The sequence below is a fragment of the Drosophila pseudoobscura genome, chromosome X (genome assembly GCF_009870125.1).
Source record: "Drosophila pseudoobscura strain MV-25-SWS-2005 chromosome X, UCI_Dpse_MV25, whole genome shotgun sequence".
Taxonomy (NCBI): Eukaryota; Metazoa; Arthropoda; class Insecta; order Diptera; family Drosophilidae; genus Drosophila; species Drosophila pseudoobscura.
In genome coordinates, this window is record NC_046683.1 from 58,219,690 (window position 1) to 58,234,311 (window position 14,622).

Genomic DNA, 14,622 nt, shown 5'->3' on the forward strand with positions numbered 1-14,622 from the left:
TGTTTTCTCTGATATGCCTATAAAATATTACCATCCAAGAGAACTGCCTGCCAGCGGAGCTCTCCACCCAAGAATCCATCCATAAAATGAACGTGTATTTCCAGTATAGATAAAAGATTATGGATAAAGATGATTCTTAAGAATCTAGATATCTTAGATCTGGGAAGCTGCTTCGGTTATCAGCACAAATCCTCAGCATAGCTTGAGATTCTATCATGTAAGCGTATTTAGAGGGAGATTCGATAGAACGCAGGTTATTTGGAGGTCAGTGAATGGTGTATCGATTAATCGATATCCGATAAATCATATCTTTTGTGTGAATACAACCGAAAATCATATATTTTGGGTCTTTATCTATCTCTATCGATCCTCAGGTTGTCTTCGGTTATAGAGGGGGTGGCTGCATCTGTATCTGTCAGATATGTATCTATATCTTTCGGTGTATATAGTGCAATGTATCTGTAGTCCTAGAGCCACTGTGCTGAGCAGAGAGAAATTGTGCTGGTGATTTCATGGGCTGACTTTTCCGCATGTTTGCGCCTGACTCTGTCGCTCTCTCTCTCTCTCTCTCTCTGTATGCATATTCGCCCTTTCTCTCTCCTTCTCGGTGTCTTTTGTGTCCATTTGGGTTCTGTGCGGCATTTAGTTGTGTGTCGTGCCCCTCGCCATCGCCATCGCCCTCGCCCTCGCTCACGTTCACGTTTCACATTCACTATCTGTGACTGCAGTTGTCTTCGTCTCGTGTCTCGTGTCTCATGTCTCATGTCTCATGGCTCCCCCTTGCCACATGCCCCCGCCAGTCCGTCTGCCTTGTTTGTCAAACAGCAGCAGCGGCGGCGGCGGCGGCGGCAGCAGCACAGAAAAACAGTTAAATGCCATTTTACCAGTTAAAATCGGAATCAAAGCGAAAACAATGACACAGTAGAGAGAGCAGAGAGCTTTAACAGAGCATTCACTCAGCCAGAGAGAGAGAGAGAGAGAGAGAGAGGGATGGACTCTGCTGCAGTCGGTGGGGCAGTGGCAGTGGCAGAGCCAGCAGCAGCAGCAAGTGAAGCAAGCGACAGGCAACGCCAGAAACGGCAGAAAAAAAAATCGTCTAGACACAGACTAGACTCCATAAAAATAATTATTATCGGTTGCAATTTCTGTTGCTGCTGCTGCTGCTGCTGCCTCAGACCGTGCCCCCTGCGCCCCTGTGGAAAGTCCATCGTTCGTCTCGTTCCACTGTCCGTTGTACGGAGCTCCACTGTCCGACTGTCCGGCTGTCCAACTGTCCGGCTGTCCGACTGTCCGTTTCATCTGCTTCACATTACACGAGTTTCAGTTTCGAGCTGGAGCCGGGAGCCGGGTGCCGGCAGAAGGCAGATGCCAGCTGCCAGATGGAGATGGAGATGGAGTTCTATGTGCATTCTACGGCTCTCCGCATCTCTCACGCCCCATGCCACCGACGCATCGGTTCACCCATTCAAAAGTTGATTCTTTGTTAGGGAATGGATTGCCGCTGCTTGCCACAGACGACCACTACTTGGCAATCCCTCCCCGGCCCTCTGTCAGGGGAGAGGAGAGAGGACGGGCTCTTCCGATCCAGCACCAGCATCAGAATCATCACGGGAGGATGCTGCTGCTGCTGCAATGGAAATGAAATGAAACGAAGACGGAAACGCGATGCAAACGCAGACATCCGCTGCAGACGGAATTGAATATTTAACACCAAATCTCCACGAGAGAATGTGTGGCAAATTGCCTTGGATATCCCATTGCACGAATGGCAGGGAGTGGCAGGCAGTGGCAGGAGTGGCAGGAACGGAGGAGGAGCTTCTGGGACTCCCATGGGAGACTTATTCTTCTTTTTCTTGTGGCAGAGCTTCGGGGGCAGAGATCACAAAGGAGGGGGCACGATTACACTGATTGCAAATGGAAGATTCAAGAGGGAACTGTACTGCCTGATGGACAGATTTGCGACTTTTCTGACTCTATTCGAGTAAATGTAATAATAAACCGAACCATATATCCTCCATGTACTCGAAATTCGATAGATTCTCGATAGTTTCTACCGATAGAAACTGTTTGGTAAGGATTGAAGAGCATAACCCAAGTGGAACTCGATTTAAATAGAGTTTTAGTTGAAAATATCATCTTATGGTAGTCCTTTCCTACGATTGGGTATACTTTTCGAATATTTGGGAGTATTGGGCAAAAACTGGGGAATATCTTCGGGAATATCGTTGGGAAAGGAAGGAAAGGCAAGGTGTTTCTTGGCCTTTGGTACTTGAAAACTTCAAGTTCTCCTTCCTTACAGTCTGTATTCTATACTCTTCTCTCTTCGGTTCTCTAGCCATATATGTCCTGGAGATCCTTGGTCATCTTCAAGGACTCCTTCGTCTACTAACTGTGGATATCCATTGCTATGTTTCCTCTGATTGCCGCTGCCCAAAAAACACAGAAAACCAAAGCCAACACACAATTTACAGGTAAACCCCATGCGCCGCATGCCGCATGCCACATGCCAGCCCCCACTTATCCTGGAGGCAATTTGCGGATGGTGCCAGACTGCATAGAGCTGAGGGTTTGAATAGAGGTGTTTTCGAATACCGAATGTTTTCGGTGTTTTCGGTGGCAGTGGCAACATGCATTGACAGATGGACAGAGGGACATCGGCACAGAGGGACAGGGAGGGCGAGTGAATGAGTGATAGAGAGAGGGACATGTCCGCCTCGGACATGTCGTCACGCATCGATGGCCAGGCATGCAGGCAGGCGGGCAGGCGGGCAAGAGTGCGGGGTCCTTCATGGATATGGAGCAAAGGAATGGAATACACGGCAGACACACAGCGACAGAGACACAGACAGAGACAGAGACGATAATTGCCACAATTTGCTTGTTGCGTGAATGAAAGGAGGGGCAGGGCAGGGCAGAGAACCCTGGAACAAGGGGCATGTTTGCTACATCGTCCGATCCAGAAGGGTGCAAAAAAGGACAACTTCCGTTGGCTGGCCTGGACACGCCGACACATGTGCGTGTGTATAGATTGTATATATATCGTCGTATACGAGTACCAGACTCGTATAAGCACTTTTTTTTCGTAGGGTCCCCGCCGCCTTGTGTCATATTTGAGGTGAGCGTAAAGCCACTCAACGCCGCCATAAATCAACTGCACTCTGATCTAAGGCTGTCTGTCAGTCGTCAGTCGAGAGTCCGTACCTCCGTGCCCCCGTACGTCCGTACACCCGTATCCCCTCCAGAAAGACGGACAAGAACGAGCCTTGAATACTCTAAAAGAACTGATTCTGAAGGCAAAATGTGGAACGTATGTGGATACCCGCAATCGAGTGGCAGAAAACAGGTGGTTCTATCCATCCATCAAGGATTTGATCAGCCAATTCGGTTTAAAATGTGGAGTACTGTCGAAGGGAGCACAGTTCATGGAATTATGAAGTTATAAAAAGAAGAAAATGCTCCCGGCCTGGCCAAAGAGAATGCCAGAGTATCCACAAACAATATGCATGTCGTGTGCATGACTAAGCACAATGATGGCTATAGAAGGACCCCATACAGGGGTCGATCCTTGGTGGATCCATCGGAAGGAAAGGGTATTGCAACCCGCGACAGATACAACTTTTGTCCATAACTTTCCAGACGACAAACAGACAACATCGTCGTCGCTCGTCGCTCGTTGTCGGTTGTCGGTTGTCGGTTGTCGTTGATGCGAATGTCGATGTCGATTTGGATATGTCTGGTCTTTGGGTCTGGTTCTGGTTCTGGTTCTGGGTCTCTGGTACTCTGGCAAATGTTTCTCACACGCAGAGAGAGAGAGAGAGAGAAGGGTGAGGGAGAAACCATGGAGAATTTCCAGGTCGCCTGATGTCTGCCTCCGCCTCTGCCCCTGTGCCTCTGCCCCTGTGCCTCCTTTTTGTTGTGTCGAAGAGAATGCACCTGAGCTTTAGGGTTCGAAGCGACTCCGACTTCGACTTTGACTTGTGTCTAGACATCGCAGACGGTGCAAAGAAACAAAAAAAAAAGAGACGAAAAACGAAAAAAAGAAAAGGAAACAACAGGAAACGCCAGACCAGACCCCTTTGACAGCTCAAACAACGACTGAATGAAACGAGCCGCCGCCGTCGCCGCTGCCGCCACCGCCGCCACCGCCGCTGCTGACAACAGCAACAATTGCAACGCAACAGTGCAGCAGCGGCAGCAGCAGCAGTGCAACAATGGGGCACGGCACCCATCGACTGGCGGCATGGAAAGGAAAGGCAAGGAAAGGACTGGCTGGAAAGATATTGGGCAAACATCGGAGGAAGATGTCCGATGTCCAATGTCCGATATCTCCCTCCCTCTCTCCCTCTCTCTCTGTCCCTCTCTCTCTCTCAGCTGTCAATAATATCTCTGGGCTGTGCTGTCAATGGGTTGTCTGTCGTCTCCGCTTCGCTTCTCTCATCTGTGGCCCCCCCGCTTTGCCCTTTGGCCCCTTCATTTTTTGTTGCATTCTTCTTTTGATTATTTTATTTCTATTTGTCATATGTCTGAGATCTGAGATCCCTTTCCTTCCTTCGGTTGTGGTCCTTCCGCTGCAGCTGTGTGTCGAAAGAGTCTATTGAACTTTTGTTTTTGGCCATAAAGTAGGGGAAATATAGCTCCTAAAATATAGAACGATTGCCGGAAAGTGTGCCCCTACTTTCCAGGAAGCAAGAAGAAAGGCAGAAGACTCCCAACTATTTGGGATGCAGAATCAAAGCAGCCCTCGACTGGAACTCTGGGGAGTTCTAAACTAAATCTTGTATCCCCCGCCCTCCACCTGTAGTTCGTGGATCCTTGGGGTCCTCTGCTTTCGGGTCTTTGGAATGAGTCGAAAGATTTTCCAGTTCCTTAAAACAATGATTTGAATAATTAGGAACATTGTTTGCCAAATTTGTACCTTCTGTCTTCTGCCTCTATTAGCCAAGTCTCCAAAGGAGTCTGCCCCCCCTCCGTGCCTCCCTCCGGCCCCTTGGGGACTCAATTGTAATCCGTTTACAGAAATTAAGCTGCTAAATGAGTTAAAACCAAGGCGGAACGTGGAGATATGGGGGGGGCATAGAAGGCACAGAGGGAGGACACACACACACACACGCACACACACACACACATAGGTAGTATCTTCAGGACTGTGCATCCTGCCTGCCTGCCTGCCTGCCTGTCTCTCGTGGTCTCTCCTGTGTGCCACCCTTCGGTGGCTTGTGGTATACGGAATATCCACTGGATTTTGGCAGCCATTTAGTCCGACTTGATGCCACCTCCGCCCCCGTTTGTCCCCCTTTGCCCTGTTGTTGCCCCGTTGTTGCCCCGTTGTTGCCCCGCTGTCTGTTGTGCCCCGTAGTTGTGTTTAATTATTCAAAACCATGTCATGTCTCTGTATAATTTTATGCATTGGCCAATGCGAGCGCCATGCCATGCCACGATGACGATGATGACGATGACGATGACGATGATGATGACGATGACGCCTACACACAACGAAGAGTCTCGATACAGCAGTAGTAATGCCAGCGGAGGCAGCCGAGGCAGTAGAGGTGGAAACAGCAGACAGCTGACACCGAAACTACAGCTACAACTATCATTGGAGTGGAGTGGAGTGGAGTGGCGGGACGGACGGACAGCGCCACATGTGGCAAGGCAACGGCAACGGCAACGGCAACCGCAAGAGGCAGCGCTGCACTGTGGCAAAGAGAGAGCCAGCGCTGGCTGCCTCGCTGCTGCCTCGCTGCTGCCTGTTGGCATACCAGACAGTCTGACGCTGTTGGAGCCCACGAATATGGGGCCCCAGTTCCCATCCCATGCGACACCCCCCTCCCCTCCCCTCCCCGCCCCTGTCCGTTGGTTTGGTGGCCAGATCTTGTGGTGCTGTCTGGACGACTACAACGACAACGTCGACAGACGACAGACGGGCGGACGGACGGACGGACGGACAGACGACCGACGACCACTGTCTGTGGCAGACCGAGACTATCGAAAACTCGAAATTTATTCGTTGGAAAAAGTTGATTTCTGTGTTTTTGTTGTTTTTGTGCTTTTGTTTTTTGTTATTTCCATCAGAGGGTATCAAATAGAATGGCAGGGTATGCTCGAACACCTAGAACGTGACGAAATCGATCCATGAATCCATCCTGAAAGGAAGGAGGTGCTCGAGGAAGCTCTCGCTTTCATTCTCTACCTCCCGAAATCTCTTTCTAGGGTATTTTTCAGGTCTATTCTGCTCCTTCTCTCTCCCTTCCTCTCGGTCTCTCCGTCTCCGTCTGTCTGTTGTTTTTACCATCGTTGTTCGCTTTATTTTTATTTTTGCGTTGAATTGCAAAAAAGCAAAGCACCGAAAAGAAAATAAATAATAAAAAGAATGGGAGAGAGAGAGAGGGGGAGAGGGAGAGAGAGATGCCCACGAAAATTATGTTAACCAGCCAGCAGCTGTGTTAAAAGTCCCCACATCATATCATATCCATAAGCCATCCTCCAGCCTCCCCCCTCTGTCCTGATTCCCCCCCTATGCCCATTCCTCCATTCCCTGCCTCTCCCCGGCACTGCCATATCGTCGCATAAGGCATTCAAATGTTCAGATATGATGCTCCTCCTTCTCCACCTCCTCCATCTCCTCCCCCTCCTCCTCTGGCTGCTGCTGCAGAACATTGCAATACAATTGCTGTGTCTCTCTCTATATCTCTATCTCTCTCCTTTCTCTCCGTCTCTTTTGTGGCTACAATCGTTGCATGAAATTGTGAAAAATGTTTTGTTGGCCAAAGGTTTTCCTTTGGTTTTTGAATGTTTTTTACATCTCTGACAGGTGGAACGATATTCGGTGGATTTTTAGGTGATATTTATATATGGCAGATCTGCCATAGGGCCACCATTGTGTGGGGTCACCATTGTGGGGCCACCATTGTAGGGCCACCATTATGGGGCCACCATTATGGGGCCACCATTGTAGGGCCATATTTTCCATTGAATATCTCTGGTTAAATTTGTGGAATTTCTAGCCTGTAAATATATCACATATCACGGAATAAACATACTATGTTCTTCGAATCGGATCGGATCTACAGTGCTTCCCGAGCATTTTTTACGACCAGTTGAAGAAAAATCGACCCGATAATTCGAGTTTTCACTCAATCCAGTGGCCCAGATCTGAATCCCATTGAAAATCGTTGGGCTCTGTTTAAAAAACATCGGATAAGTACGAGTCTGCACCAAATTGGTTTCGTTGAGTCTTTGGGAGCACGTGAGGTCGGAGTGGCCTTCCAAGCACCTACTAAATTTAGTCGAGAGTATGCTAAAACTTATTCGGAATATGATAAAAGCTAAGGCCCTTTGGAATAAATATTTTTAAAAAATGATTAAAGTACAAAAATTTGAAACGTGCAAAAGTTGGAAACGTTGAAATCTCTTAAGGAAAAGGATCTCTTTGAATTGAAATTATTTTCTTTTTTCATTCTCACTAAATTAAAGAATCTTTAAACAAAAAAATCACAAGGATTGATTAATTTTTAAAGATTTTACAGGCGCTTAAAGTGAAACGTGATCAAAATGTATCTACAGAGACATTTTTGTGTAATTTGTAAACCTTTAACAGAGATACATTTATGTTTACCCCATTTATAGATCCATTTACTGTTTATTACAGTCCTATCAATTGCTGGAATGCTTTGATACTTCCCGGTCTATAATTCTTGGTAAGGGAGCTTCTAGTGGATCTCATATATCATTCCACAGAACTGCTGTAAAGATATCTTTCAGGCAGCATTCAGCTCCCCTTTCTGAGGGTTTACCCCAACCATCTCGACTGTAGTCCTAGGAAAGGAATCTCTTTGAAACTGTGTGGAAAAGTGGAGACTCCTCCTCAGAGAGGGAGATTCCTCTCTATCGAGCAGATTTGTATTGTATTTGTAGCAACATATAGATTACCTACTCACCGTATTTCTGCCAAAAGGTATCGCTATCCAGCGGCAGCTCCTCCGCCTGCTCCTCCGCGAGAGTTTTCGACTTTGATTTGGATTCGGAATCGCTTGGGGCAACGGCGATCGAGTCCTCTTCATAGACTTCTGTGTAAAGTATGAACTCGAGCCGAGGTGTGGCAGCGGTTGTGGTGGAGGCTGCCGTTGCAAGCAGGCGTTGCAGTTGCTGCTGCGGTGTCAAAGGTGATGCAGTGGTCGCTGTTTGGATTGTATCACGTTTAAAAATACGAGGCTGCCGAGGAGTTGCTGCTGCCCCGGGCCCGGGCACGGGCACATGTGATGGCAATGTTGTTGTTGATGATGCTGCCTGCTGCTGCTGCTGCTGCAACAATGTAGCACGTTGATTAATTTGATATGGCAAGAGCATAGACGACGCGGGCGATACGCGGGACGCAGACGCGGAGGCGACACCACCGCCAGTCGAGTGCGACGCGTCGCGACGACAACGACAACAACGACAACGATGATGCAGATGCAGATGCAGATGCAGATGATGATGAGGCCAGGAACAGGCCAAGGGAGGAGAATGGACTGTGGCTGTGCCACCAGGGGGGGCAGGCACGCAAGGGGCACGACAACGACAACGACTACGACTACGAGTACGAGTACGCGTACGCGTATGGGGACTTAAGTGGCAATCCGCACTCGATGCTGGTAATTTATTTTGCAAATTTGTGCCAACAACAAGATGCTGCTCCTCCTGCTGCTCCTCCTTCTGCTGCTCCTCCTTTTGCTCCCTCTCGTTCCGGCGCTCCTCCTTCTTGTTGTTTTGGGGCAAGAGTTTGCCCAGAATTAAATTTAACTTACGCGTATTATTATTTGCACTATTTACACTGAAAAAAACCTCAACAGCACTACTATTTACAACACTCTTGTGCCTCTTCTTTTGCTTTTGCTTCTGCTTCTGCTGCTGTGGCACTTCTTCGCTTTCGGCGGCGCCTCTTCCAGCACTCGGTTCTGGTGGATACGGAGACGGAAACGGATACGGAAACGGATTCAATATCGAATGCCGTATCGAATGGGGGCATGTCAGACACTTGTTGCCGCTTTCCTGCTTCCGCTGCTGCTGCCCCTTTCCCTGCTGGGCTTGTTGCTGTTGCACTCTGGACGCCCACAAGTATGCAACACTCTGGTGCTGCTGCTGCTGCTGGTGCTGCTGCTGGTGCTGCACGTGGCCGTGCCGCCTCTGCTGCATTGGCACCGCGAGGGCTTGGGCTGGGGCTGGAGCTGCTGCCGGCTGGAGAAGCGTTAGTGTGGATAGCAGGCAAACCACAGTGCACCACCGCACCACCGATGTGCACCACAATGTGCAGCGGGCCCCCGCGGCGCCACTGGCTGCATGCGTGGGGGCCACAGCGTCGTCCGGCGGTTGCGATCGGATTGTTTACGCCCCCTCGTCCTTGGCCGCAATCCTGTCGCCGACTACCATTTTGTCATCGATAACACGCGCACAACCAATCGATTTATCGCCGGGCCCCGCCACCAGGTTACAGCTGCAACGAAAGAGAGGAGAACGATGAAAGAAAATTGCAGCAAATACACCTTCAACCATCCGCTAATTGTTTGTTCCTTGAGGAATTTCTCTCAGTGTTCGCTTTTTTTTCTTTTTTTGCGGTGTCTGCTGTGTGGTCGCCCACTTTTCCTGCTGTTGTTTCTGTTTTTCTTTCTTTGTTTTCGTCGTCTGTCCTTGTTGCAAAGATTCTTCCGTCCTTACATGGCCTCCCCACCCCCCGTCCCCCAATAGACGAAAATATACCTCGCGAGTGCGTGAGTGAGTCATGAAATAGAAAGAGAGAGAGAGGGAGAGAGGGAGGGAGAGGCATCGCGCCTCGTGGGGCATAAATAACCCCAAAGAAGAAGGCACACAACAATGGGTGTGTGTGTGCTTGTTGCATGTTGCACGTTGCACATTGCGTATGCGTTATATTTTGCACAAATTTATGTTGCACTTCTTTTTCGACTTCATTTTTATTATCATCTGAGGCAGGGACAAGACCACAGCGGGGCAGGCATCTAATTTTAAAGCAGATACGATAAAGGGGGAGGGGGTGGGGCAGGTGCACTGCACTTAAAGCAGGCGGCGGGAGGGGGGGGATAGGTAAAAGGTAGCGCCCAAGAGAGAGAGAGAGGCAGAGCAGTCCCGTGCCCCTTCCAGGGGAGAGGGGGATGGGGGCATGGAGACATTATCTGCAATTCAGGACAGGACCCCCCCCCCCCCCCCCTGCCGCCGTGCCTCTCCCCCTCTGTCTGGTTCATTTAATATGCGGCATTCTGCTGTTTTTTGTTGCTGTTGTTGATGAGGAGATCGTTTCATAGTCTGCTGTGGTGTCTGGCTGTGCTGCTGCTTCCTTCTGATAAAACTGCCACACAATGTTGCACCCCAATGTGTCAGAGACAGATTGATGCCACAGACAACAACAAGATGGATCCCTGTTAAAGCATTCATCCGAACGGCGGGCAGGGGGCGAGAGGGGAGCGGTAGGATGCATCATCCCCACAATCCCCATTCTCATCATCATCGTTGTCTGATGATTTCTGTTGTTGTTTTGCCTCTTCGCTCTCCCTCCCCCTCCCTCTCCCTCTCTCTCTCTATCTCTTTATTGAAATTCCTTTCAAGTGTCTGATGATCATCATCCTCTGCTGCTCCACCTCCTTCCTGCTGATGATGATCTCTCCTTCAGGAGACAGACTCTCATAATCATTAACGGCCTTTGCTTTTGCGTCTCTCTTTCCCTCCAAACAGACAGAGACAGAAGCACCAGACAGACAGAGACAGAAGACAGAAGACGGACGGACAGCAGCCGCAGGGTATATTCCAAAGAAGGAAAGCCACAGCATCAGCCAGAGACTGGCTCAGACTTGGGTCAAAGGGTGGCCCAAAGAGTGAAAGAGAGCAAAGCATAAGGGAAGCGGGAAAACTGCCTTACCTGCCATCGAATATACCTTGGATACACTCCTCTCGACTCCACTCCGACGGCTACTGTGCCCGTCTCTCCCTCTCGCTCTCCCTCTCCCTCTTTCCGATTCTTTTGTTGTTTCTTTGATTGCCCTCCACTCCCCTCCCCTCCCCCTTCGGACCCTCCCCGAGAGACCTTAAGTCGAAATTTATGTTTGCCATAAAAAAAAGAACCCCACAATCCCCGATTCTTCCAGTTATAATTAATACAAAAAAAATGCAAAATAAAGCCCACAAAAAAGAGCAATAAAAGAAAAGAAGAGGCCCAGAAATGCGGCCATAAAGTGCTGACAAGTGCTCCACCGTTTCTCCAGGGGGCAGAGGACTCTTAAGAGTTTCTGCAACAACAAAAAAGTGAGTCAAGATCATTTTTTGTTTATTGTTTTTATGCCCCGATTTTGTGGCCAAAGTTTATGGGGGGGAGAGGCCTTTCAATTCCTAATCCTGTTCGGAGATAGATGATATTTTCCACCCGCTACCCTTTAATCGAAGTTCTCCAAGGCTCCCCCCCCCAATCTCTGTGCCATTAGAGCCATCAAATTTCCCCAAAAACGAACGCAAACAAAAACAAAGACAAGAGAAGAGAAGAGAGACCCGAGAACATGCGAATTTCTCATCTAATTCGAACACATTCCAGTTTATTTTTAAAGAAAACGCTAAATTCCTCATTTATTTTGGTTTCGAACAACAAAAAAACAAAAAAAAAACAACCATCTATGCCGCAAAGGGGTTGTGGTGGGGACGGTGGCGGGGGGGGAGGGTTAGCGTTGGGTGGCGCGGGGTGTAAGCCCAGGAATTCCGATCGGACCGGCTGTTATCGATAAACGCGCAAAAAGGGAGCAAAAAGCGAACATTGGCATTTGGCAGATAAGATCAGATCGGATCGGATCGGAACGGAACGGATCGGAGTATATATCCGCTATCTATATATCGGATCGGTGGTCGTGTCTGTGGCTGTGTGCGAGACGATACATACCAGAAAACGCTCGAACGCTCGATTTGACATTGAGAAAACGTAAATTGTAGGAATTCCGGTACGCTCGATCGTTGGAGAAGCCTCCTCCTTCTCCTGCTGAAATACTCCGTTGTGCCGCTCTCTCGCTCTCTCGCACTCCCGCTCTCTCTCTCTCTTTCTATCACTCACTCACGCACGACTATCGATTGATACGCTGCTTATCGCTCGATACACAGATCAGAAATTGGAATTTCACACATGACACGCAAGTATTTTCACTCTCTCTCGCTCTCTCGATCACGCTCTCTCTCTCTCTCTCTCTCTCTCGCTCTCGTCTGCTGCTGCTTCTTGTGTACCGTTACCGGCCAGGCTAGCGCCCTCTGGCGTCTGTTGGGCCACACTAGAGACAAACTCCCACACAAAAAAGGAGAACTGGAAAAAAAAGTATCAACTGTCGAGAGAGAGCTGGTCACACGACATTCAACCGGTTATCTCTCTCTCTCTCTGTCGCTCGCTCGCTCGCTCGTTCGTTCTTTGAGGAGGAATCAAATATTCCAAGATAGATAATGCCCGTTCCGTTACCGTTACCGTCCTCCGATCTAGCCGCAGACCTGCGCTGAACTGAACTAAATGGATTTTTTGTCATGGGATCGGATCGGATCGTCTGCCTAACATAAAAACTGCCATGCCATGCCATCCCAACCCATCCCATGCCACGCCACGCCGTGCCATGCCATGCCCCATGCCCGTTTGTCTCCAATATTTCACACATTTTGCCGCACACTCGGCCGACTGAGGCGTCTATATGTATAGAGAACGGATCCCTATTCTATGCCGCCCCTATGTCCAATGGGAGAGAGAGAGGAACAGTCTGGCGAGGCAAGGCATCGGCTACAGGAGGGGGGGGAGGGGGGGGGGCCTGAGGGGGACTCCGACGCGGCGACAGGCGTGTGTCGCGTTGCCGCGCCGCACCGTGCCCTGCCTTTTATTTTCACCGCTCATTTTGTTGTTGTTCTCAAGATTTTTGCAAGCAACAAAGCAAAAAAAAAAACCGAAATTATTTTTGTACTTAAAAATAAATTGAAAAGCATTTTCTTCATCTGTTTTTCGGGATGCCCTTCTTGGCGGGCAGGGTATCGCGATTTTGTGGAGCGCTTCGCATCGGATCGCAGATCGTGGGAATCGTCCTGTCCGCAAAGGGTATCCGGGCATCGGGGGGAGGGGGCGGCTCTGTGGCACGGCGAAAACAACAACGGCCGCATGAAAATCGAGCGTGAAGCGTGCTGCATGCCCCCCCGCCCCGCCCCGCCCAACACGCTCCTTTTTGCCCGATCCACAGCCAGGTCTCCACTCCATTCTCTCCACACGGCAAAGGGCCAGGGCCAAAAGGGGGGATCTTCGAGAGCTATCTGCCGCGTGTCTCTCCGTCTCGCCATCCGTCCGCTGGCCGTCCCGCCGTCTACGCTCATTATTTTGCTATCACTGAGAGAAAGCGAGAGAGAGAGAGAGAGACAGAGAGAGAGGGAGAACAACAACAACGTTTAGTCCAAAAATATCACCAAAAGAGGGAACAACAACAGCGGCAGCGGCGGCAGTGGCAGCGGCGGTGGCAGCATAATTTGTACGATATTCAAATAGAGAATAAGAATGTTGCAGAATTGTTGCAGAATCAAGCGATGGCAGGGGGGTTGGGGGGAGGGGCAGCACAGGAAAAGAAAGGAAAGCGCGAGAGCCGGAGAGAGGCACCACGAAAATATGAATATTTTTAGAGCCTGGCAAAGTCGAATGGGAAATACTCTTCTCTGTTTCGAGATTAATGGAATTTTGAGGCGGGATTTTTGTTTGTTTTTAATATATAAAAATATACACATATTATTTAAATATAGTATATTTATATGTTCGTTGTACTAGCCGAATATTCGATGAAGAATAATATCACGAGCTTGGAACTGATCTCCGACTTTGAGATGTTTTTTAAAGAATATACAACAATTTTTTAGCAAACACGGTTGGGTTTTTCCAACAATATAGCGAAACTGTACCAAAATCTGCCCAGCCGAAATTTGTCACTCTCCATTGGAAAGGTCCGGGACAGCCGAGACCTAGAGTCGAGACTTAAAAGCTAATACACACCGATTTCTATAGTATACTTTTGTCCGGATATTATTAACCAATTGGCAACTTTTAAAATAAGCAAAAGACTGGGTTTTTTATCGAATTTCTTGTTTGTTTTCCTTCAAGATTTTCCCCTATAAGAAAGATGATTCTAAATCAAAGTTTTTCCTCAAAGTCTTTCTAAAAAGCCCACCAAATTGTTCGTTAAGCAGATATGAAGTGACTTATGGGAAAATATGGGGTGATTATATATAAAAAAGCATATGGTACGATCGGTAAAAAAAAGAAAGAAAGAAAGAAAGAAAAGAAAGCCAATAGAGATCTCTATGACCGACATGGATGCTCTTTTAGAACTAGTAAATTCCTTTGAAATATTCTCTTCCGTTTCGCAGGATTTTTGGGTTTTACCAAAGATTTAGCCAAAGTCGACGCCGAGCTAAAACTCGAGGAACCCCCCATATTTAGAGAGCTAACAAAATGCTCTCGAATCGCAACAAAAAACCTAGGGAAAATGTTCGGTTTCTGTATTTTTTGGGACAGGCCCATTAAGGAGTGTCTATCGACAAAGAAATTGTTTAATTATTTATTATTAAACACTTATTTATTACTTATTTAAT

The 14,622-nt window shown here is 48.5% G+C and overlaps 1 protein-coding gene across 1 annotated transcript; it reads right to left on the minus strand.

The window, feature by feature from the left end:
- Positions 1 to 7,929: 7,929 nt before the first annotated feature.
- LOC117184400 (homeotic protein female sterile) lies at positions 7,930 to 12,581 on the minus strand. The gene is made up of 2 exons (XM_033381516.1): positions 11,912 to 12,581; positions 7,930 to 9,472 (listed from the first exon to the last, which is right to left on the minus strand). The coding sequence occupies exon 2, from the start codon at positions 9,172 to 9,174 to the stop codon at positions 7,930 to 7,932; it is 1,245 nt and encodes a 414-aa protein (XP_033237407.1). The 5' UTR covers positions 9,175 to 9,472; positions 11,912 to 12,581.
- Between the last annotated feature and the right edge of the window lie 2,041 nt (positions 12,582 to 14,622).